This window comes from Pelecanus crispus, chromosome 21 (assembly GCF_030463565.1).
Source record: "Pelecanus crispus isolate bPelCri1 chromosome 21, bPelCri1.pri, whole genome shotgun sequence".
NCBI classification, from domain to species: Eukaryota; Metazoa; Chordata; class Aves; order Pelecaniformes; family Pelecanidae; genus Pelecanus; species Pelecanus crispus.
In genome coordinates, this window is record NC_134663.1 from 2764964 (window position 1) to 2788587 (window position 23624).

The window sequence follows — 23624 nt, forward strand, 5'->3', positions numbered from 1 at the left end:
GGGATGCTCGACCGCTCCGGTCATGCTCCAGCCCAGCAGAGCCGGACCCGCACGGACCAAGGGACCCCCAGACCCTCGGCATCCTCCAGCCTTCCCCTCCGGCACGATCCCAGCTCCAGGAGAGCCAGGGCTCCAGCCGCGTCCGTGGGGAAGGAGCTGGCCATCGCGGGCCACCACCCGTGTGCCCGCTGCAAATATCCAAGCGCCTCGTCCCGCTCCGTCTCCCATCTGTCCCTCGTGCCCGTACAAGCGCCGGCTCTGAAAGCCGGCGGGTTATTTTTAACCCGAGCGACCCAGCCCGGCAAAAATCCCCTCTCGGCTCTGTACCTGGGACGATTTGGCCGGCAAAAGGCGCGGGGGCATTACCGGCTGAAGCGACGCGATCCTCTTTCACCCACCGTTATCCGACAGACGCAACCCGGCGAAAGCCGCCGGCAAAATGGTGACGGGGTCAAGGCGGCGGCGACGGCACGAGCGGGCAAAAATAAGACGCACGGTCAAGGGCAAACCAAGGACGTGGCGGTTTTGGGGGGCCGCGGGGCGCGCCCCGTCCCCGTGCGGCTGGGAAAAGGGGGGGACGTGAGGACGGAGCCGGTCACCTTCGGGGTCACCCAGCATCCTGGCCAGCTGGTCTCGCCGCGCCGTCCTGCGAACAGAACTGAAGGAGAGGGGGGGCTGAGAAAAGGTTGGGTTATTTTTAAAAAAAAAAAAAAAAAAAAAAAATCATACAAAAAAAAAATATTTAAGAAAATACAACACCAGAAAAAAATGTACAAACAGGTTTCAAAATCGCCCGTAAAGAGGCACAGCGCCCACCGTCCTACACATTTCAAGCCATTTTAACACCCCCCTTACATCTTAGAGACTACTTTTTTTTTTTTTTTTTTTCTTCTTCCAAACCAATATAGATCTTTTTTAAGCAAGGTAAAATAAAGATATTTACTACAGCTTTTGATTGTCAGCAAACACAATATATTTACTGCATTAGCATTTGCTCACAGTGCAAATGGTACAACAATACATCAGTTCAATATTTCTGATTTTTTCCCTTAAAAATGCTGTATGCATTAACTATCATATTTGCATTACAACATGACAAATGAGCAAATGAAATGTGTGTGAAAATTATCACCTTTTCACAATATCAAGCATAATTTTTTTTTTTTAACCTTAGTATAAGGTACTATAAATCCAAGAAATAAAAACATCCACAAAATATATTACATCTGGTATGATTTTTTTTTCTCTAAGTACTCAACTTTATACAAAAGTCTTTCAAAAAATATCATTCCCTTAGGTTTGTGTGGTTAAACCTGATTGTGGTTTTTTTTTTTTTTTTTTTTTTGTTCCTTTCGGTTCACATAAATTAGACTGCATTCTTTCTCTTCTCTTTATTTTTTGTACGTTTTTAATGTTTTTTTTTCACATGCAGACATCAAACCTGGATAGCACGACCTTTTGGCAACAAAGATTTTTTTTTTTTTAAGTCATTATTATTTTTGCTTAGTTTAGCTTAAATGTCTGAGCACAGTTTTATTAAAACAAAAGAAGAAAAAAATCAGAGCAGTCATGCAATGACATGCACATACCAGAAGGAGAAAGAAAAAAAAAAAAAAAAATAGAGGACTAATTGATTTTTCTCCTCCGTAGTTGGTTGGTTGTTTTAAAGTGACCAAATAAAATAAAATAAAAATATCTCACATTATAAAAAGTATTCAGCAAAATACTGGGCTTTTTTTTTTTTTTTTTTTTTCTGCATTTCTGTAAAGACTTTCCCTTCTGCTGAGGGGAAAAAAAAAAAAAAAAAAAAAAAGAAAAAAAAAAGAAAAAAAAACCCCACCCAAACCCCAAAGCTGCTGCCGGGACGTGGCTCCCCGCCGCCCCCCGAAGTTGCGGGGGTCCCGCAGAGCCGCCCCCCGCCCCGCCAGCCCGGCTCGGGGGGCCCGAGCCCGCTTACCTCCGCCGCGGGGAACCGGTGCTGGGGGGGGGGGGGGTCACACGGGGAGGGGGGCACGGGGGGCCCGATCCGGGCCCAGCGAGGCGCGGGGGGAGCCGCAGCGGCTCCAGCCATCACCCCCCCGCCGGGCCGGATCCGGGCGAGCCCCTGGAGCAGGGCGGGACGGATCCAGGAGGGCCCGATCCTGCCCAGCCCAGCCCTGGGGTGCAGGGCGGGTCGGATCCAGCTAGCTGGGATCCAGGTCAGCCGGGATCCCCGGGATCTGCCACCCGGGCGGCCCGGATCCGGGCCAAGCTGGGTGCGGGCAGCTTGGAGCCCGGAGAGCCGGGCGATGCGGGAGCGGGCAGCCGGGATCCGGGGATCCGGGCACCGGGGTGCGGGCAGCCGGGATCCGGGGATCCGGGCACCGGGGTGCGGGCAGCCGGGATCCGGGATGCGGGCAGCGGGGATCCGGGGTGCGGGCAAGTGCGGGTAATCCGGGTGCGGGCACCGGGGATCCGGGCTGCGGGGATCTGGGCACCGGGGTGCGGGGATCCGGGCACCGGGGTGCAGGCAGCTGGGATCCGGGCAAGTGCGGGTAATCCGGGTGCGGGCACCGGGGATCCGGGCTGCGGGATGCGGGGATCTGGGCACCGGGCAAGTGCGGGTAATCCGGGTGCGGGCAGCGGGGATCCGGGCACCGGGCTGTGGGCAGGGAGGGTGCGGGCATCCCGGACCCGGGCAGTGCGGGTCCAGGCAGCCGGGATCCGGGCAGTGCAGGTCCAGGCAGCGCGGGTACAGGCAGCCGGGATCCGGGATCCGGGCAGCGCAGGTACAGGCAGCGCGGGTACAGGCAGCCGGGATCCGGGCAGTGCGGGTGCGGGCAATCCGGGTGCGGGCAATCCGGGCAGTGCGGGTCCGGAGAGTGTGGGTGCAGGCAGCCTGGATCCAGGCAGCGCGGGTCCCGTCGATCCAAGTGCAGGCAGGATCCGGGTGCGGGCAGAGGGGACCCGTGCAGTGCAGCCCCCGGTATCCTGAACCCCTGGGGGGCGAGGCCGCCCCGGGGACCCCCCCGGTGCGGTGCGGAGGGCAGGGGAGGAGAAGGGGTGCCACCGCGCCGCCCCCCGCGCTCCCTCAAGCGCACGTGGTGACGGCGGGGGCGAGGGCGACGGGGGGCGAGGTGGCGGCGGCGGCGGCGGCGGCGGGGGGCGCGGCAGGGGGCTGCCCGGCCGAGCCCTTCTCGGCCTTCTTCTCCTTCTGCTTGAGGTGGATCTTGGCGTGCCGCTTGCGCTCGTCGGAGCGGGCGAACTTGCGGCCGCAGAACTCGCAGGCGAAGGGCTTCTCGCCGGTGTGGGTGCGGATGTGGGTGGTGAGGTGGTCGCTGCGGCTGAAGCTCCGCATGCAGATGCGGCACTGGAAGGGCTTGTGGCCCGTGTGGATGCGGAGGTGGCGGGTGAGCTCGTCGGAGCGGGAGAAGCGCCGGTCGCAACCCTCGGCGGGGCAGGCGTGGGGCCGCTCGTGGAGCGGCGTCTTGCTGGGCCGGTTGGGATACTTGCGGGGTCGGATGGGCTTGAGGGTGAGGGGCGGCTGCGGCAGCCCCCCGAAACCCGGGTGGATCTGCTTGTCCTTGAAGGCCTTGATGGTCTCCAGCGGGGTGATGGGGGGCGGGTTGACGCGGATGGGGTCCAAGCTCTGGAAGGGTTTGTGCTCCGTGATGGTGCCCATGTCGTTGGGGTGGTGGTAGAGGTTATAGTCTGGGATCATGGGGAAGAGGTTGCTGTCCAAGGCGGGCTTGGCCGCCTGGTAATCCTGGGGGGAGTAGGTGAGGCCGGGGTTGCTCTGGGGGTCGTGGAAGGAGACGGGCTCCGGGTAGAGGTCACTGCAGGAGGAGTAGGGCGGCAGCGCGGGGTACATCTGGTCCACCTCGCCCTGCGGCGGCCCCATGCTGCCCGCCGAGCTCTGCGTGCTGGTGAGCGCGCCCGAGGACGGTGGCACCCCCAGGATGCCCGCGCTCATCAGGCTGATGATGTTGTCCTGGCACCAGTTGGAGGGCGAGTCGAAGGCGAATTTCCCCAGGTAGGTGACAGTCTTGTTGCCCGGGGCGGGTTGAAAAGTCCCCGAGTAGGAGGACAGTTCCTGACCGGCCTTTTCGTTCGCTAAGCCAATGTCCATAACATTATCTGCAAAAGTGCGAGAGAAGCGGGGCAGGGTGAGCCGGGAGGGCCGCGCCGCCCCGGGGGGGATGCACCGGGGATGCGCCGGGGATGCGCCGGGGATGCGCCGGGCCCCCCCCCACCCCGCCCCGCACCCTCCTACCCCCCCCCCCCCCCGCCGCCCCGCTCTGCTCCCCGCCTTCCGCGGCGCTGGCTGCCGGGGGGTCCCGGCGGTGCGGGGCCGGGCTGCCGCCCCCGCGGGCTGCCCCGGGGGCGCGGGGGGGGACACACACGGACACCCCGCCGCCGCCCCGCAGCTGGGGCCGGGGGAAGGAGGTACCTGCGGCTACAGGTAGGCTTCCTCCCCGTCCAGCCCCCGGCAGCGCTGGGCACTCCGCGGAGCCGGCTGCGGCCGCCGACGCCGTTACCGACTCGCCGCCTTCCCTGCGCCGAGCCCCGGCGAGGAGAAACACGGTGGTGGGGGGGTGGGGTGGGGGTTTAGCGCGGCGAGGCTCCGGGTGGGAGCGGGGACACGCGGGGCGGACCCCCCCCAACCCCATCGGCGCTCACCTGTGCCCCCCCCCCTCCTCTCTCCCCCCGTGTCCGTGTCCCCCCGCCCCAACCCCACGCTCCGGGAAAAAGTCGGCGCCGCGTCCCGGGGAGCCCACGCTGCCGCCGCCGCTGCGGGGTGTGCGGGGGGGGGGGGGGGGGCGGGTGGCCACGGCCACGGGCGACCGCGGCGCCTCCGCAGCGGGCGGGTGGCCCCCTCCGGCCCCACGGGGGCCCGGTCGTTGCTGCACCCCCCCCCCAACCCCCCCCCCCCGCGCTCCCCGCCCCGTGTCCTCCTCCCCACGGAGCGCGGCCGCCGTCCCCGTACCTGCGGCGGCGGCTCGGCAGCAGCGCTCGGCGGAGCCCTGCAGCGATCGCGCCGAGACACGGCGAGGAAAGGGGTGGGTGGGTGCGGGGGGGGGGCCGCTCCCCAGCCCCAGCGCTTCCCTTCCCTCCGAGGCTCCATGACACCCTACCCACAGCGTCCTCCTCCTCGCCCCACCGCCCCCCCTTCTCCCCATTTTCCTCCCCCCCCCCCCCTTTACCTGCAGCCATCTGGTTGTAGTGAGCCACCGAGTCGCTGCTGCTGAAGATATTCAAAGAGTTGGGGATCTCCTCTGGGTACAGATTGTCAGGCAATTGGTTCATCAAAGTGTTCATGGTCCCCGGCAGCTTCTCCAGTAGTTTGCCTGTCATAGCACTGGAGGAAAAGGCTGGTTCAACGTGGCTCCGAGCTCCGCTCCCGAGGAAACAACATCCGAGTGGCAAATCCGTGCGAGGGAAATCATGCAAGAAAAAAAAGTTGGGGCGGGGGCGGGGGGGGGGCCGGGTAGGAGGAGAAGGGCGGGGGGGGGGGTGGGGGGGGGGGTGGGGAGCCGGGGGTGGCCGCGGAGGAGGGGGCGCGGGGCGGGGGGGGGGGGGTGCGGTCCTCCGTGGGTCCCTGGTGGTGTTTCCTCGAGGGGGAGGGGGCGATCTGGCTGGCAGATGTGGTTGTAGAAGCGGGTGGGAGGATTTAACCCCTCCTCTCTCTCGCTCGCTCGCTCCCGCTCCCCGTCCCCGTCCCCGTCCCCGCTCCCTCCCGCGCTCGGCTCCGCTCGCAGGTTCCCTCGCTGCCGCCCGACTGCTCCGCCGGGGACTCCGCAGCCCATTTATCCGGGCGGCGGGAGCGCTCCGTGACGTAGCTGCCCATATATGGACAGACAAAGCCGAGCCGAGGCCGAGACGTCACAATGGAAGCTCCGCACAATGGAACATTAGAAAGCAGGAAGCGGGGCCGGCGCGCGCGGGGACGGGCAACGGGGAGAGCGGTAACCGGGCAGCGGGCAACCTGCACAGGGTACCGGGCAACCTGCGCAGGGCACCCTTGCACCGGGCAAGCTGCACGGGGCAGCGGGCAACCTGCAGCGGGCAAGCTGCACAGGGTACCGGGCAACCTGCGCAGGGCACCCTGCATAGGGCAACCGGGCACCCTGCACAGGGCAACCTGCACAGGGCACCGGGCAACATGCACAGGGCAACCTACACCCTGCACCGGGCAACCTGCACCGGGCACCCTGCGCCGGGCACCGGGCACCCTGCACCGGGCACACTGCCTCGGGCAGAGGGCACCGGGCACCTTGTACAGGGCACCGGGGACCCTGCACCGGGCACCCTGCACCGGGCGGGGGTCTTCCCCCCCCGCACCCATGCCCCACCCGCGGAGCGATGCCGTCCCCCCGGGAAGGAGCGGGGCCGCGGGCAGCCCGCCCCGGCCGTGCCTCTCCCTGCCTCCTCCCCGGGATGCTCGGGACGGGCTCTTCCCTGGGGATTTCATCCCTCCGCTCCCCTGGGAGCAGGAGCGGGGCGGGGGGGTGCGGAACGGGCCACAAACCCCATCCCGCAGCCCGGGAGAAGCGGGATGGGAGATGTGCGGGAGAATCCACAGCGCCGGGCAGAGCCTGGGCTTTGGTGGGAAGGGGAGGGTCAGCGGGAAGGCGCTGGAGCTTGCAGGAGCCTAAAATCCCCTCCGTGGCTAGTGGGGAGAGCGGAGATGGCTTCGCAGCGAGCTGCCCCCTCCCCACGCCCCGGGTCCGAGGGAGAGCGGTGCTTTGAATACTTTAAAACAGGTAACACTTGTTGGTCGCCTGTGATTTTAACCTCACCTCCCCCCTTTAAAAGTTTGGCACTTCCAAGGCGTCAGTAATTAGGTGGTTTCGTGCTAAGTGTGCCAACTGATGCTATCTTTAAAACCCTCCGAGTTATATAGCAAATGTATGGAAAAATGCTGTGTTGCAATAGCTCCACTTACCCAATTCCTGCAGGGCCGGCTTTGCAATGGGAGTGAAATCCGTGCTACGGGAGTGCTGCAGCTGGAGGGGACCGGGCACCCGCTGCCGGCTGCGGGGGGGCCGGGCGGGGCCGGGGAGGAGGTGCCGGTGCTGCCAGGCCCGGGGACTTTCGCCCCGCGGTGCCAGCAGCCTCCCGGTTTGGGGTGCGGGGGGGGGGGGGGGATGGGGTGTGCGTGGGTGTGGGGGATGCTGCTGTGTGCGGGGGGTGAGCAGGGACCGGGAGTGGGGGGCAGCGACACCCCTCCCCCCCATGGTGGCCTGTTTGTGAGGGCGGGGGGCGGCCCGTGTGCTCTTACCCACTTTAGGGCCCCCCCATCCACTTCAGCGCCCCCCCCCCCCCGAATCCACTGCCGCCCCCCCCCATCCATTGCAGCGGCGCCTATCCATCGCAAGACCCCGCTTTCTGTAGAAGCACCCCCCACCCTGCAAAGAGCCTCCCCATCCTCCGAAGACCCCCCCATCCTTCGAAAACCCCCCCCATCCCCCGCAGACCCCCCCCCCCCACCTTCCAGCCCCCCCTCCATCCCTTGCACCCTCACCCCCCCATCCTTTGCAGGGCACTCCCCTTCTGTTGCACCCCCTTCTATTTCCACCCCCCCACTACCACTCCCCCCCGTTGCACCCCTCCAGGCGCACCCCCCCCCCCCCCGCCCCGCCCGTGGCCCGGCGCGGCCCGGGGGAGCGCAGCGGCGGCGGGGGGGGGGGGGAGCGGGGCGGCGGCGGGCGGGCGGCCGAGGGGAAGCGCCATACAAGGTCTGGATCCGGCCCCGCCTCCGCTGCCTTCTTTGGCGACCGGTTCCGGCGCCCCCGGCGCTGGGGAGGTGCGGAGCGCTGCGCGGCGGGGCGCGGAGGGGGACCCACCGCCCGCACCCCCCCCCCCTCCCCCAGCAGCACCGCCCCGACCCGGGGGTCCCGGCCGCCCCCCCCCCCCACCTTCCCCATCAGCGCATTCCCACGGGCACAGCCCGGCTGCATCCACGGGGCTGGGGATGCTGCGTGGCCCCCGCTGCGTGCCCACGGCACAGGCAGCCCCCGCGCAGAGCGGGGGTCCCCCCCAAAAACCGAGCCGCTCCTCCTCGACCGCATCCGGCAACGCCGCCACCGCTCCTCTCCGGTTCCTCTGGAGTTCATGGCGGAGAGGCCGAAGGTTTGCTCGGCCTTACCGGCAGGCACCGGCGAGGCTGGCGTTGGGCATCGCCAGCGGGCGCTGGCCCGGCTCCTCGCCCCACGGCGGGACCCCCCCGGCACCCCAGCCACGCGTTTGGCTCCCACCGACCCGGGTGGGCATCTGCCCCCCGCGCCGCGGGGTGCCGGTGCCACACGCACGTGAACGCGCACCCGTATCACCCCGCCGCGCCCCGTGCGTGGCACCTGCTCCCCACCGGGAACGCAGCCGTCCCCCGCCGAACGCGGCCAGCTGGGGCTGCAGGTGCAGCCGTAACGCCCCGAGCCCTCGCAGCGGGGTTTAACTTAAGCCTGGCTCAAAGCTCCCGAGTCACACGGGCCCGGTTTACACAAGGAGCGCCGCTAAACCCAGCCCGTGAGAACGGCCTCATCCCGCACGGACACCATCTCAGTTACTAATAGTGGTTTGATGCCAATTGATGGGGAATGGCCTTAAGCCAAAATAAACCGAGGCAGCCTTAGACTGGCATGAAAACGGATGCGTCGGGGTTGCACTGGCTTAGTTACAGCTCAGCTTAATGGGTTGGAGCATCCAGAGCAGAGTAGTTTACCCAAAGGGAGGAAAAAAAAAAAAAAATCTCACCTGGGATGCTCTGATTGCTTTTAAACTACAGCTTGGGCTGGATGGAGTCCGCAGCCGAGGGCTTTCACTGATTTTGGTCATCCCACGCGCCTGTCTGAGGCCGTGCGAACCCCGTCCTGAGCGGGGTGTCTCTAATGCGAATAATCGTCGCTGGCATCAGCGATTTCATAGCGTGGACCTGTGTGCCTGAAATGCTGCGCTCCTTTCCTCAAAGCCGATGCGGCGCCCCACGCCACCGCTGCCCCTGCGTTTCAAAGGCTCGCCGCGTTAATAAAGCAAGGACGGCAGAGCTGGCCGAGCCTCCGGCTTGGCCCCTGAACCGGCTGCCTCGTTAACCCCAGAGATAACGGGAGGAATAACGCCGTGACACCCAGGCAGCGTGGGCGAGCCCAACCTCCTCTGCCCCTGGCACCCATCTCCGTCCCCCCGCGCCTCGGCTCTCCCCGCCTGCCCGTGCAGAGGCTGGGACAAGCCCTGACATTATTTAACAGCGTCCCAGCCGGGTTCAGTCCCCAGAACACCCACGCCACGACAGCGCTGGCAGCTTCCCCTTAGCAAGGGAGCAAACACGGCCGCCCATGCGAGCACCGAGACCCCCCAGCTCCCGCTGCCCCCCCAGCCCCTGCTCCTCCCTTTGGGGCTGCGCGATGCTGAGGGCCGGGGGCGCGCGCCCATCCCCACGCGCGGCGTGCCGAAACCCCGCCGGCACCCCGGGGGGCCGTGGCCGTGTCCCTCTGGGTGCCGTCAGCTGACGGGTGATTTCTCCCCTCACTCCTCTCGGTCTTGTGACCGGGCCCTGCCGCCCGCCGGGTGATTCATGTGCTGCAAGCCCCGCAGGTGCACCGGGCCGTGCCACGGCCGAGGCGAGAGGCCACGCTGCACGCCGGCTCTCCGGAGACCGCCGGGGCTTTTGAAAGGGGAACTATTCAAGTTTTTTTCACCTAATTAACGACAGCGTAGATGTACTTATAGGGAGGAGAACATGAGCCTGGTTTTCATGCCTTGCGGCGTGGCAAATGGGTTGCTCGTTCCCATTGAAATCATGCCTAAACCTTGCCGGTGGGCTTGAGCCGAGAGCTGAGCTTGGACAGGGCCGAGCCTCGGCGGCTGAGGGACACGCCGAGGTGCTCATCACCGTCCCGCCGTGCGGTTCGGTGTCTCGGGATTGCCGGGAGACTCCGCAGGGTGCTTGGCCGCGGGTTTCAGGCTCTGGGGACCCGCCGCGGTGGTGCCTCCGGTTCTGGATTACAGAGGATGCTCAGACACGAAGCTCGAGGCACTTACATTGCCAGAACATGGAGGCTTTCCTCCCCAGCCCCTTGGATTTGCTGTAGATGTAGATCTGGGGCTGGTAAGGTCACAGAGTTGTAAACAGAGTGTGGCTGGTGGGGACCTGAAAGGTCACCTACCTCCTACCCCCGGGCATGACTGTACCGGGGCCACGTGCGTGGGCGGCTGCTTGGATGGTCGACAACACGAGCTCTTCACAAGCAGCTTGGAGAAAGGCAACAAATAAACCCCAAGTCTTTCAGCCACCCGAACCGCGAGGTGGGTGTCGAGGAGGTATCTGATGAAGCCACCGGAGTTTCTCAGGGCTGCAAGTGTTTTGTTTGCAAGCGGTTTGGCTGCACGGGCGGGATGCGGTGCTTCGGGGGTGTCAGCTCCCTCCTGGCAAACACCGGCTGCCCAGATGTGGCAGATGCTGCATTGGCAGCAATTTATTCCCTGGGCAACCCAGGGCCTGGACATGAGAGATGCTCAGCACCAGCAGGGAAGGGATTCAGGGTAATCTGTAATTTCTGGAGGAGGAGAGAGTTTCTCCGCTGCTGCTGGGCGTGGGAAATCCTCATTTCAGGCCAAACTCTGCTGGGCAGCCTTCCTGATCCTGGACCAACACCCTCCCGGCACGGCCTGCGTCCTTCCACAAAGCCGTCTCCCGCCTCACCTAGGTTTTCCTGATTTGCCTGTGAAAACTACACACCCTCCTCCTCCGGAAATATTCAGAAACGCTTGCACTGAAATATGCATGGCAAAGAGATGGCCGTCGCCCTCCTCCCTCCTCGTTCGGGGGACGAAGGGACCCGCGGGCAGAACTTGCTGCCCTGGGGCGTTGCTGCCTGCTTTGCTGGGTCAGCCCCAAAAGGCAGGTCCCCGTGTGCCGACCCCCGGGGCGGCTGGCGGGGGGGAGCCAGGCAGCGGGGTGCTGTGGGAGCACCGTGGGTGGCTGCAGGAGGCCCTTTCCTGCCTCAGTTTCCCCTGTGGCAAGACAGAGATCGGCTCTGCCTCGCCCTGCGCAGCGTGAAAAGCTCGGGGAGGTGGGGGAAGCCCTTTGGAGCAGACAGGAGCTGCAAACCCACCCTGCCGAACCTGGGGCAGCCCTGGGCACCCTGTGCAGGGAAATGGGTGCTGGGTGGCCGGGGCCGGTCCCTGAAGGTGGCAGCACTGGGAACCAGCTGGAGGCCAGGGAAGCACCCACAGCAGCATCGGGTGCGAAGGGTGCTGCTGGGGGAGGCTCTGCCTGCACCCACCCCGGTCCCCACACCGCCGCCGTCCCCTTCCCTGCATCATCCTGGCGCTGCAGCAGCAAGGATGCGCTGGCTGCGCTGTGCCGTCCCCAAGAGCATCCCACAATTTTCCGCTGCTCTCAGGGCTTGGCTTCGGTGGGTGAGCCCAGCTTGCGGCAGCGAGGGCCATGCCGCTGTGTGCACCAGGGAGCCGGGAACCTCTGGGTCATCTAAGTCCGAGACAGGTTTCGGTTTGCAAGCCCGGAGGTCTTTCCTGTTATTATCCAGCCTGCAGCAGGGGAACAATAGCGGTGGCGGCCGGCGCAGTGTGACCCAGAGATAAGGAGACAGTGTGATTAGCAGGAAAACTAAATAGTAGGTCCGGAGCAAAAAGCAATCCCGAGGGAGCAGCACCACTGGGAACGGTGGGGTTTCCAGCCAGAGGACCACTAGCAGAGATCAGGCACAGAGCTGGCAGAGACGGGGCTGCAAAGCCAGGGCTGATGTTATGGGACAAGGACGGACCTTGGCGTTGTGGCCCCGGCCAGGAACCCTGGAGCAATGGTGCAGTGCTGCAGCCCCAGCGAGGGGTTTGCAGAGAGATACCATGAAACCTTTTTTTAATCCGAAACCAAGAAACAGAAGAGGAAATGGATGCTTGCGTTTCAGCTCTGAGAACTGTGCCATGACACACAACTCTGGAGACGTGAGCAGTTCCCTAATGGGAGAAGAGCTCGTGGCACAGCCAAAGCATGGCAGAGACTCTCCAAATCCACCGCATCTGATGGCGGTGCCGGAGAAGGGGCTCAACCTTGTGTGAATGCGGCACAGAGGCTGGAGAGCCGGAGCAGGGGGCGAATCCAGCACCCGGCAGGGTTGGGGTATCCATCTCGGGATGCTGTGCGAGGGGATGGATGTCCTCCCGGCTAGCCAAAGCCAAAGGCTGTGCAGCCTGGGAAAGTGCTGCTCCTGAGGGCTGCAGGGCTTTGCTTTAACCACGAAAGGAGAAACTGGTGAGAGGCCAAAGGCGAGGGATCCGCACAGCCATTGAAACCAGCCCGGGGGGAATTAGCCATTTCCTAGCAATGAGGAAATATGGGGTTAGCTGAGGACCTGCGAGGAGGGAATGGGAAGCGAGTCACTACCGACAAGTGAGGACAAGTCGGCCGGGGGCTGCGGGGTGAGACCGTCCTCTGCCCGTGGTGCAGGCAGGGGAGGCTGGCAGAGCCGCGCAGCCATCCAGCACCTTCCACCACACCTCTGGGTGCAAACCCCGAGAGGCATCTGCCTCACCCTGCAGACAGCCGGGTGTAAACAGGGCAGCACCGGGCACCCCGGCACAAACGGAGGATGCCGGCTGGTTCTGAGCAGGAGCAAAGCTGGTGGGCCAGGACCGCCGTATCAACGACCCTTTTTCTTCTACCAAGGAGCATTTGGGGCAAACCACATCTGAAGGTGCTCGTGCTCCCGGCGGAGCGGGTGAGGCTGCGAGCTTCCCACCGCTGCGGCTCCGCATGGACAAACCCAGCCCAAACCGACTCGGAGAGCGAGCTGAAAGAGGAAACAAAACCCCAACACAGTTTCTCTCTGTCGAGCATCCCTTGAATGCGGTGTCCTGGGATGTCTGGCAGCGTCTCTGGGCAGAGCCCGGCGCAGCCACTTGCCCTCAATAACAGCCGGCGTTTGCATCCCAGGGCGTGCAAGAGCCCGGTCACCAGCCCCAGAGAGCAGGATGGGGGGCCGGGACCCCCAAGCCAAGCAAGCCCCGACAGGGCAGCGAGGGGGACTGGGCTCCTCCAGACTGCCCCACAAAGCTCCTCCGATGATACGCGGCATTTTGGAGGCCCAATAAGAATTCATTATCATTGCTAATTAATGAAACCGTCGTGCCAGGAGCGGCCTGCGTGCCCCTTGCTGCCCGCTGGCCCCCTCCGGGTGCTGGCACAGCGTGCAGAGGTGGGGACACAGCCTTACCTGCCTTCCCCTATTACTTCAGGAGCCCTAAATTCCTGCCGCAGCCCAGGTTGCCTCTCCCAGGGCCCGCCCGGCTGCCGGGTCACCGCTCACGGAGCGGCAGGGAGGTGTCCGCCTCGTCCAGCATCCCGTGGCCACCGGCAAAGCCAAGTGGCCAGCTCCTGGTGCATGCACCCACCACCCACACCAGCCCCGCAAATGTGGGCGACCCCGGGGCTGGGGGCTTCGTGTATCCGCAGTACGAGGCTGAGGGAGCTCAGCACCCGGCATCGGAGCATCCCACCAGTGGTGCCCACCACCCACCCCGCGGCCGATCCGGAAGGCCCGGTCCCTTTGGGGAAGCTGGTGCTCAGCTCGCCTGGAAAATCTCCCGCGTTGGCACCAAAACGGGCAGCGTTGTTTATCCCCGTGTCGTGCACCACGTCCCCACCGGCACACGGGGATTAACAATCTTGACCTATTTCCCGGGGGGTGCAGCAAGGCTTAATTCACTGAATGCTTGAGGAGTGCATAAGATCTGCAGATAAAGCCATTATGAAGTGTGAGATATCATTAATTAATTCACAGGTTGATATAGTTATGCGCTTAGATCATCATCAGCTGATCCTGCTAATCCGTTCTTGTGCAAGTACCTGTGCGAGGGGGAGCTGCTGCCTGGCATCGCTTTGCTCCTGGCGAGCTGGGTCATCCCTGCGTCGTCCCCACGTGCCACCGAGGCCGGGGGGGTGCAGTGGGTGGCCCCCAGTCTCTGTTCCTTAATATCGCCTGCCCCTAAAGCTGCATTTTCCCGGGGTGGTCCCACCGGAGGGGAGATGCCTCCTGCTCTCTATCAGGGGATGGGACCCAGGGCTGCCTCCCCTTGAGCCAGGGGCTGAGACTTTTTCTCATTATTTGTTTCAGTAATCATTAAAAATAGGTAATTATTACCCTGTTGACTTAGGGATCGCGTTTAGCGCCGGCTTCCTCCGGCCTCCAGCCCAGTTTTGGAAAGAAACACCCCCCATGTGCTGCTGGGACCTGCCGTTGCTCACCAGGAACATTCGATTTTCACAAGCTCACTATTTTATTATTATTTTTTTAAACCCCAAGTCTTCCTCCTCTTCATCCGTCCCATTGAGTGGGTGGGTTTGCTCTGGGAAGGGGCTGAAAGCGTCCAAACGCTCCTCGCGACCCCGTCCTGGGGAGAGCAAAGGGGAGCCGGCTCCATCCCACAGCCATGCCCGGGGCTCAGCTCGCAGCCACAGCCCCCCAAAATCCCCGGGAGCGTGTGCTCCCGTGGGCCTGTGGCGTTTCAGCTCCCTTGGGCTCCGCGAGGCCGGTGCACGCATGCCGGGATGCCCGGCAGATGCAGGTGGAGAGGCCAGCGGTGCTGTGGGTACCGCGCTACAGCCCATCGAGCCCATCGCACCTGAGGTCACCCCGCTCTATTTTCTCCTGCCCCCTTCCTGGATCTTCAGATGAAAAAAATAAAAAAGCCACGACAGTGGAAAGTCGAGCTAACAAATACAAATAAAACTTCCTCTGGATGCTAAAAATGACACACGTAGACAGAGAAAAAAAATTATATCGGTGACAATAACAGAGCGCGGAGCTATTTCAGTGCTGGGCTGTTCCATTGCAGCACTCGGCGCTGGGGTTGTGGCTGCTGAAAACCAGCCACTTCCCCAGGGACGTGACGTATTTCCTTTCCATCACAAACTGATTTAGAAGCAAAACTTTCTACATTTAGGCAGCAAGAGACTCAGCTTCTCTTTTCTCTCTCGCACCAATGGTGAGCGAATGGAAGGAGAGATAAAGGGGGTGGGACCTGCGCGAAGTGACTGTACGTGGCTTCCTCCTTTTTTTTTTTTTTTTTTCATCTTTCTTTCTAAATTATCAAAAAGTGAACCAAAAACCCACAATTAATATTTTCCATGCCGTGGAGGTCTTGCGCGCATCCAAGTGAGGTTTTGTGGCTCCGGCCTGGCAGGTGCTCCTGCCACGCCACGTGTTTGCAGCCCTGCATGTGCCTGGGTGCCCGGTGCAAGGCCAGCAGTGCCTTGTTCTGCGTCCCAGGAGGGCATCGTCCCAATGGTGCCCGGTGCAAGGCCAGCGGTGCCTCATTCTGCGTCCCAGGAGGGCATCGTCCCAATGGTGCCTGGTGCAAGGCCAGCGGTGCCTCATTCTGCGTCCCAGGAGGGCATCGTCCCAATGGTGCCCGGTGCAAGGCCAGCGGTGCCTTGTTCTGCGTCCCAGGAGGGCATCGTCCCAATGGTGCCCGGTGCAAGGCCAGCGGTGCCTCGTTCTGCGTCCCAGGAGGGCATCGTCCCAATGGTGCCTGGTGCAAGGCCAGCGGTGCCTCATTCTGCGTCCCAGGAGGGCATCGTCCCAATGGTGCCTGGTGCAAGGCCAGCGGTGCCTCGTTCTGCGTCCCAGGAGGGCATCGTCCCAATGGTGCCTGGTGCAAGGCCAGCGGTGCCTCGTTCTGCGTCCCAGGAGGGCATCGTCCCAATGGTGCCTGGTGCAAGGCCAGCGGTGCCTCATTCTGCGTCCCAGGAGGGCATCGTCCCAATGGTGCCTGGTGCAAGGCCAGCGGTGCCTCATTCTGCGTCCCAGGAGGGCATCGTCCCAATGGTGCCTGGTGCAAGGCCAGCGGTGCCTTGTTCTGCGTCCCAGGAGGGCATCGTCCCACCACAGTGCCCGCTGCAGCCACCTGGCCAGGTTACTGCTCTGGACCATCCCCATCCCTGTCCCCATCCCCATCTCATCCCCATCCCTGTTCTCCATCCCCATCTCATCTGCATCCCCATCCCCATCCCTGTTCTCCATCCTCATCTTATCTGCACCCCCATCCCCATCCCTGTCCCCATCCCCGTTCTCCATCCCCATCTCATCCCCAACCCATCCCTGTCCCCATCCCCATCCCCATCCCCATCCCCATCCCCATCCCCATTCTCCGTCCCCATTCTCCATCCCCATTCTCCATCCCCATTCTCCATCCCCATCTCATCTGCATCCCCATCCCCATCCCCATCCTCATCCCCATCCCCGTTCTCCATCCCCATCTCATCCCCATCTCATCCCCATCCCCATCCCCTTCCCCATCCTCATCCCCATCCTCATCCCCATCCCCGTTCTCCATCCCCATCTCATCCCCATCTCATCCCCATCCCCATCCCCATCCCCATCCCCATCCCCATCCCCATCCCCATCCCCATTCTCCGTCCCCATTCTCCATCCCCATCTCATCCCCATCCCCATCCCCATCCCCATCCTCATCCCCATCCTTATCCCCATCCCCGTTCTCCATCCCCATCCCCATCCCCATCCTCATCCCCATCCCCGTTCTCCATCCCCATCCCCATCCCCATCCCCATCCCCGTTCTCCATCCCCAGCTCATCCCCATCCCCATCCCCGTTCTCCATCCCCAGCTCATCCCCACCCTCATTCCCGTCCTCATCCCGTCCCCACCAGCGACACAGAGGGGACAAGGATCAGTCTGGGCTCCCGGCGCCCCGCGAGAGCCCGCCTGGCACGGAGCAGGGAGACGCGGCGTGCGTCTAACTCCTCTCATCTCCAGCTCAAATTAAACCCAAGAATGATGGTGATAATTTCCTAGAAGGATAAACATCCGATTGTCTTTTCTCTCCTGTTCCACCAAAAATAAACACACCAGCCACAAGGAATTAAAGGCAGGGAGGAAAGGATGACTATAGTTTGACTGCAGGATGTCAACAAAGCATGACCTTTCATTTACACCGGTCCCTCCGCATTAACCTAACGGGCCAATTACACCCTCAACAGAGGGTAAGTATAGAAAAAGAGGAGAAATCCAACTTTAGCAGACTTCCATGACATCTCTAAGTGTCATTTCCTCTGCTGCTAATTTTAGCGCCAATGGCAAGCCGGGCAGCGTGTTTTGTATTTTTTTCCCTGGGTTGTGGTATGTTACCCAGCTTCCTTTTTTTGTTGCTCTCCTTCCCGCCGCGTCCTGTAGCTTCACCCAGCGGCGCGTGCCCGGGGCGAGCCGGGACCCCCGGCTCCTGCATCCTCCTTCGCACCTCGCAGCCCGTCACCCCGACCCTTGCCGGTGGGGACGCGATGCTGGCAGAGCTTTGCAGGACCCATGCGACACGCCTGCGTGCGGCTGGCGTGATTCAGCCCCGGCGAGGTAAACAGCCGTTTCCTGCTGGAGGGAAAGTCCCGGCCACGTTTAACACCCCCCCCCCCTCCCCGGCATGGAGTGAAAGCCGCTCTCACTGCCGGCGAGCCGGGGAGGGCAGCCAGCCGGGTGCAGGGAGCGGGAAGGGGATGGCACAGACCTGGTTTCTCTCTTGCACTGGGAGCAGGTTGCTCTGGCACAGACCCAGGGACAGAGGCAGGGGTGAGGTGCAGCAACAGGAGCATCGCTGTTCCCTCCGAGCGATGCCTCCCTAGGGGATGCCTGCGCCAGCTCTCCTGCACGGCCATGAGCAAGTCATTCCCTCGTGCCTCAGTTTCCCCTGCCTGCAAAATGCCTCCCGGGGTCTTGCTCCCCAGGGTTTGTTCGAAGTGCTCCTGGATGCAGCCCTGGCCGTCGGCGGGACAAAATCAGCTGTGTCACAGCGAAGCCACCAAGGACACGCTGCAAGGAAGACTTGCAGGCAGGTGCATCCAAGCCTCAGAGAAAACCGAGTCTCAGATGAAAGCCTAATTAAAGAGCTAATTAAAGGGGAGGTCCGGCTAAGTGGCCAGTAGGCAGAGCTCTTCTGATTTATGGCTTTAATTTCGGTTTTGCTTTCCAAGAGAAGCGGGCTGAGGCAGCGAGCGAGGGCAAAGGCAGGGCAGGGCCGGAGTCAGGCCAGGGCAGTGCCCGGTTCCCACGCTGCCGCCCTGCGTGGTGCTGCCGCGGGACCCCCGGCCGGCACCACGATTCGGCTCCCGTGCCGCGGCCCCCGGGGCGACATTGGGCCACGCACGGCATCGCCTGCGCGAGGGTCTTGCTGGCAACCCTCCCCGCCAGCTGCAGGGGGTCCGCTCCATCCCATGCAGCTGGTGCGGACCCCAAAGCAACCAGATTCTGCCGGTGTTGCCCCGGCGTCGCCCCGCGCTCGCTGCCTGCAAGGAGCTCATGAGGCCCCAGGCGCTCCATCCATGCTTTATTCTGAAAGCTGCAGGCATTAAAGCTCAACGTCCCCGAGATGCAGGCGGGACATGCTGGGGGTCAGGGCAGAAATGGGGTGAGGGGAGGACGAGAGGGTGATGGCAAAAGGATGATGACACCCGGGGCGAGCTGGGACACCGCGTGCAATGCTGCCCTCGGAGGGAAAGAGAAACCCCCTGAAGGTTTTGGAAATGGAGGGGCTGGGGTTTCTGCTGTGACTCTGGGCTGGTAGAAGGGTGGGTGCATCCTCAGCAGGTCCCGGGGTCTCCTCCCGGTCCGGGCGGAGGTGGCTCGGCGGTGCGGGGAAGGGGATGCAGCTGCGCAGGGGAAGGGCACGATGGCCGGCGCTAATCCTCGTAGTATTTGGTGAGGAACTGGGTCGAGGCCACCGGGGAGCCCAGCCGAAACTGCTCCACGAAGCTCTCCATCGCCCAGGCACCTGGGGAGAGAGGGAGAAGGGGGTGAGCGGGGCTGCGAGGTGGCCGGGGAGAGGGGGGGATGCTCCGGGGCCAGATCCAGGCTGGGGCTGCACGCTGCATGCCATGCGCCGGCTGCTGCTCTGCCCGAGGCGCTGCAGACCACATCCTGCAAACAGCGGCAGGCGGGGAGGCACCGGGCCCTGCCCCGCGGGGCCGGAGGGCAGGGAGCCATGGGGAGCCCGGCCTTGAGCATCCCGGCGCGGGGTAAATGGTGTTGGCTCCTCCTGTGCCCCCCATCCGCCGCTGCAGACCTTTGGAACAGATCTTCCCACAGCTTCCTATGAGCCCACCCCAGCGTGCCTGGAAATCCCCCAGCAGCGCGTGGGGGAGACGCCAGGAGAACTCCCGCCCCCCCACCGCTCGCATGCACTGAGCTGCTGCTCCACAAATTATCGGAGCCTAGGGGGTCTTCATTCCTGACCTCCCTCCTCTGCTGCCTGTCCTGACCGGAGGATGCCGGAGGTCCGGGGGCAGCTTGTGGCTGGAGCTGGCCTTGGTTTTTCCTCCGCTGGAGGTGGCAGGGAAACCCTCCCTGGGGTGGTGGGCAGGAGGGATTCCCTTGTGCCTGGCCCTTCGGGCCAGAAATCCCCCTGCATCCTGCCAGGGTTCAATGTCGAGCGTGGCTCTGGCTCGTGGCTGGCGCAGCATCCTCCTCCCAGGCCAGTGGGGCTTTCCCCAGGGACGACGAGACCCAAGCAGCTCGTGCCGCCACCTCTGTCCCTTCCTGGTAGGTCACTGGATGGGACACGGCCGTGGCATCGCAGGGCGGGGAAAGGCGCCCGTTGTTTGTCTGAAACCCGTCCTTCCCTCCTCTCCCCTTCCTGGCGCCGCTCTTTAATGTCACGCTGCAGACTGGCAACCCTTATCTGCCTTCGCATCTCAGCCCCAACTGGAGCAAAGCGTCCCCTTCGCTCTTGCAAAAGTGCTGAGCAAAACCCCAGCTGCTGCATCACGCGTGCGGGGCGGCGGTGGCTCCGGGTGCCGGCGGAGCCCGGCTCCCCCTGCCTGCCCCTCACCTCAGGCACTGAGTCAGGCCCTGCCGTGAGTCACCCCGCAGCCAAAAAGCCCCCAGCGGGCTCTGCAGATGCTGCCGATGCCGGCACTGCACCCTGTGACCTCCCAGAGCTGCAAGAGGACGTGGTCGGGGGGATGCTCCGGTGCTTGGGAAGGAGGTGCCAGGATGCTTGGGCCGGACCCTGCACCCCGGCACGCCGGCCGGGAGGAGATGTTGAAATGCATCAGGCTGCGTGTGGCTGGGGAGGGGTCCCAGATTGTCCCCACATCGTCACCGCCACCCGCTGAGGACCCAAACCAAGCCGAGGGCAAGGACAGTCCCGCCGTGCCGCACTGGGGTCACCGCCAGCCGGGGCACGCAGCCGCATTTCCAGCAGCTCTGGCTCAGCACCGCAGCCTGAGCGCAAGGGGGGGAGATGCCCTCACGCAGGAGCCCGAGGGGGCTTCGGGTTTGCCAGCACCGCTGCCAAGCCAGGCAATGGCCGCGTGCCCCGGCGCGCTCCTGCACGGCCATCGGGCCTTGGCGCGAGCTGCGAACACGTCCATCCCCAAATAACACCCCTGGCAAGGATCAGCCACTCGCTTCGGGGTCTCAGCGCATCCCCGCTTCGAGCTGCGGGGGTCCCGGCGAGCACGGTGCCAGGGGAAGGGGTCTCGGGGGGGGGGATGCTCCCGCTGCGCCCGCGGTCCTTCGGCGGGTGCCTTTCATCCGAAGGGTTTCAAAGCGCTCGGAAAGCCCCGGCGGGAGATCGGCCGGTGCCTCCTGGGACCGGGGTGAGAGCGAGACGTGGCGGCCCCCCGACTCCCAGGGGTGCCGGGAGCCGTCACTGACGTTGGTGAAGCCTCCGGAGAGGCGCGGATGAAAGGAGCCGGGAGGAGGCAGAGCCGCTGCAGGGCTGCAGGCGCCGGCCCCGGCTCTCGCCGCCGCGCGTGGGGCGAGGGTTTTTCCTGACCTACTTTCCTACCTGCCATCGCCCTGGTTGTGCCTGTCCCTTGCAGGGAGCCGGGACCGGCCACAGGGAAAGCCCCGGGAGCAGCCGCCGGTGCAGGGAAAGGGGTGATGCACTGGGCGGCTACCGAGTCTGGGGGTCCGCACCCCACCGCCCCGAAGTCAATCCCTTGGGTGCATCCCCACACTGGGCGCCCCAACCCGGCATGATGGCCTGCACCCCAGGGTGACGTCCCTCTGCGAACCCTCCCAAATCATGCCGCTGCACCGGCGCGGGCCGTGAGTCACCGGGACCACGGAGCCAGGAGGGGAGCGGGGGGCTGGCTGGGGAGCTGAGGTCACGGTGCCGCCATCCCCTCTCTCCGCCAGAACAATAGGACATTTCATTCGCGGCTTGGTCCATTTTCAAACTCATTTCCCGGAGGATTATATCATCCCGCTTGACCCTTATCTGAGCGCCCGCCGGAGGAAGAGGAGCGCCCGCTGACACCCACACGCGCGGCGGCCGCCTGATCCCTGAGCGCCGGGTGGGGAAACTGAGGCACGAGGTGGCCGCTGGGCTCGGGGAGCTCACGGACCCTCCAGCCCCGCAGGCAAGGGGTGCACGGGGCTGTTTCACAGCCCTGCCATCACACCCTGCCCCCACAAAACGAGCGCTCCCTGCCACCCCCCGGCCCCGCAGCGCCGGCGGCACGTTGCCAGCTGTAATTTATCAGCCTCATCAGTGGGGCCGGTGGCCCTGATAGGAGCCCTGATGCTTTTCTGCCAAGATTAATGATGTCCCGGCAGAGGTAGGCGGGAGGCCTCTGGCTGCTTTGGTCACCAGTAACTGACACCCGGGGACTTTGGCCGGGACCGTGTGCTCCCCGCAGCCTTTCGCTGCCTCCCATCCCCAGCCGCAGCCTTTTCCTCCCCGCCGGGGCCCGGTCCGACCCGATTTTCCAGCTGGGCGGATCGGAGGTGCACGAGGTCGGCTCATGAGTCAATGCTGCGGCCCCGATGCGAAGCTGGAGCTGGAAAGGGATGGAGCTGTGGGAGAGCAGCCGGCCGGGCTCATTCCCGGACCCTGCTCCCCAAAGGACTCGCCGCTTCCCGGGGGCAACATTTCTGGGAGGCAAAAGTCCATTCCTGGTTGTAAAATGCCTTTCCAGGGCAGGAGGAGGTTTGGGGATGCTGGAGAGCATCTCTCCACGCTCACCGGAGCTCGTGGGCATCTGGCACCGGGGCACGGTGCCGAGGGAGATATGGCACCGCCCGGCAGGTGCAATTAAGCCTCAAGATCCATTGCTAATTAAAAGTTCCCCCACAAGGAAAAGGAAGGAGGTGGAAAACAAATGGTCTCCATCCTCCCATGGGCTGCAGACGGGTGAAAAGGTCCCCGGCGCTGCCGCGGCAGCCCGCCGCAGCCGGGGTTCGCTGGACGCCCAAATTCCCCCAGCCGAGGGAGTTTCCCGCGGCTCGCTGCAGCGGGCAGCAGAGCCCGACTGCCGGCTCGAGAGCTCGCAGTGGGTGCCAACGCCTCGGGATGCGGCGGGTGGCTTTGACATTTTGCAGACCACAAACTGTTATCTTGCATCTCGCCAAAAAGCAAACACGGCTTGTAACCCTCCTGGCTTGGGAGGGAAGTGGGGTGAGCAGGGAGGAAGGGCTTTGCACCGCCTGACGGTGCCTGCATGGCCTCGGGGACACCCCGAGTGTCTCCATCTTCGGTCCCAGGTGGGGACAGGGCTGGTGCCCGGTGATAATTTACTTGCAAAGCTGCGGCACAGCCAACAAGTGGAGTGAATCAGACTCCAGTGGAGAAACTGAGGGTTGTTTGCCCGAGGTCGCGCAGCAAGAGAGCCGGCTGGTGCAGGGATTGATCAGAAAAGCTCGCGGGGAAGGATCAGGGTTTGTTTTATTTTTTTTTTTTTTCCTGATGAAACAAGTCTTTTTGCTCAAGAGCCACCCTGGAGAAACACCTCTGCCGTAAACAACCGATTTCACCATTGCCACCAGCGCCGGGCTCGCTGCGGGGAGTGGCGGCGGGGGGACGCGAGCGGGGTGCCGCCGCCCTCCTCCCGCTCCGCCACGGCCGGCCCGCGCGCCCTTGGCCATGGCACCCACCCCACTGCCCGTCGGTGCCCATCCCAGCCGGGACATCCCCACGGCAGGGTGGGCACCGGAGCCACCGGCCACCGCGGAGCTGTCCTTGCTCCCTTTGAGCTGCTGGCATTGGCAAAGCTGGGTTGGGGTGTGGTGGGGGGGGAAGTAGCACAGATTTATTGCCCGCGCTCGCCGTCGCCCCTCGCTCTTTCATTTCCCAGGGATTTGCAGAAGGCATGGCTCTTTCCCAGGAGCTGGGACGCGGCGGCACGGGCAGGTCCTGGTTTAGTGCCCTCTTCTGGAGGCTCCATCCCCTTGGCTCCGCCGGCGAGCTCCTGCCATCCCGCCTGGCACACGCCACCCGCCCCGCTTGGCCCGGGACCTTTCCCGCTTCAGCCTCCGACGCGCGGCCCGTGTCCGTGCTTGGGCGGAGGGCGAAGGAGGGAGCTTCTCCCCCGGCGAGAGAAACGCTCTCGTGGGGCTCCGTGTTCTCCCCGAGCGGGCTCTACCGGGGGACAAGCTGCCAGCGGGATGGATGCACGGCACGGTGCTGGTGACGCAGGGATGTGACGCTGGATGCGGGATGCATCCGGAGGCTGGGACGGGCCAGCGCCGCTGCCTGCACCCACCGGCTGCTCCGGTCGGGACACGTCTCCCTCTCCGGGTTTAGCACCTGGTGACGACGGGTGCCACCGTCTTTGGTGAGATGGAGGTGTCAGTGCCACCAGACGTAGGACAAAATTAAAGCAACAAGAAGGGGCTG

General features: G+C 63.7%; 2 protein-coding genes across 2 annotated transcripts in view; both read right to left on the reverse strand.

The window, feature by feature from the left end:
• Window positions 1-3070: 3070 nt before the first annotated feature.
• EGR3 (early growth response 3) lies at window positions 3071-6473 on the reverse strand. Its single transcript, XM_075724121.1, has 3 exons — window positions 6445-6473; window positions 5184-5344; window positions 3071-4116 (listed from the first exon to the last, which is right to left on the reverse strand). The coding sequence occupies exons 2-3, from the start codon at window positions 5332-5334 to the stop codon at window positions 3071-3073; spliced, it is 1197 nt and encodes a 398-aa protein (XP_075580236.1). The 5' UTR covers window positions 5335-5344; window positions 6445-6473.
• Window positions 6474-18681: 12208 nt separating this feature from the next.
• PEBP4 (phosphatidylethanolamine binding protein 4) overlaps window positions 18682-23624 on the reverse strand; it is an 82272-nt gene continuing 77329 nt past the window's right edge. The window contains exon 6 of the mRNA XM_075724133.1: window positions 18682-18773. Within this exon, the coding sequence (XP_075580248.1) occupies window positions 18682-18773 (92 nt within the window). The remainder of the gene's footprint in view (window positions 18774-23624) is intronic.

What these genes read in the sequence shown, in the direction of transcription:
- EGR3 (XM_075724121.1), bottom strand. Translation starts at nt 5,334, where the DNA reads ATGACAGGCAAACTACTGGAGAAGCTGCCGGGGACCATGAACACTTTG. An exon ending in CTACAACCAGATGGCTGCAG is followed by an intron (nt 4,117 to 5,183) that starts GTAAAGGGGGGG and finishes GCACTTTTGCAG; the next exon opens with ATAATGTTATGGACATTGGC.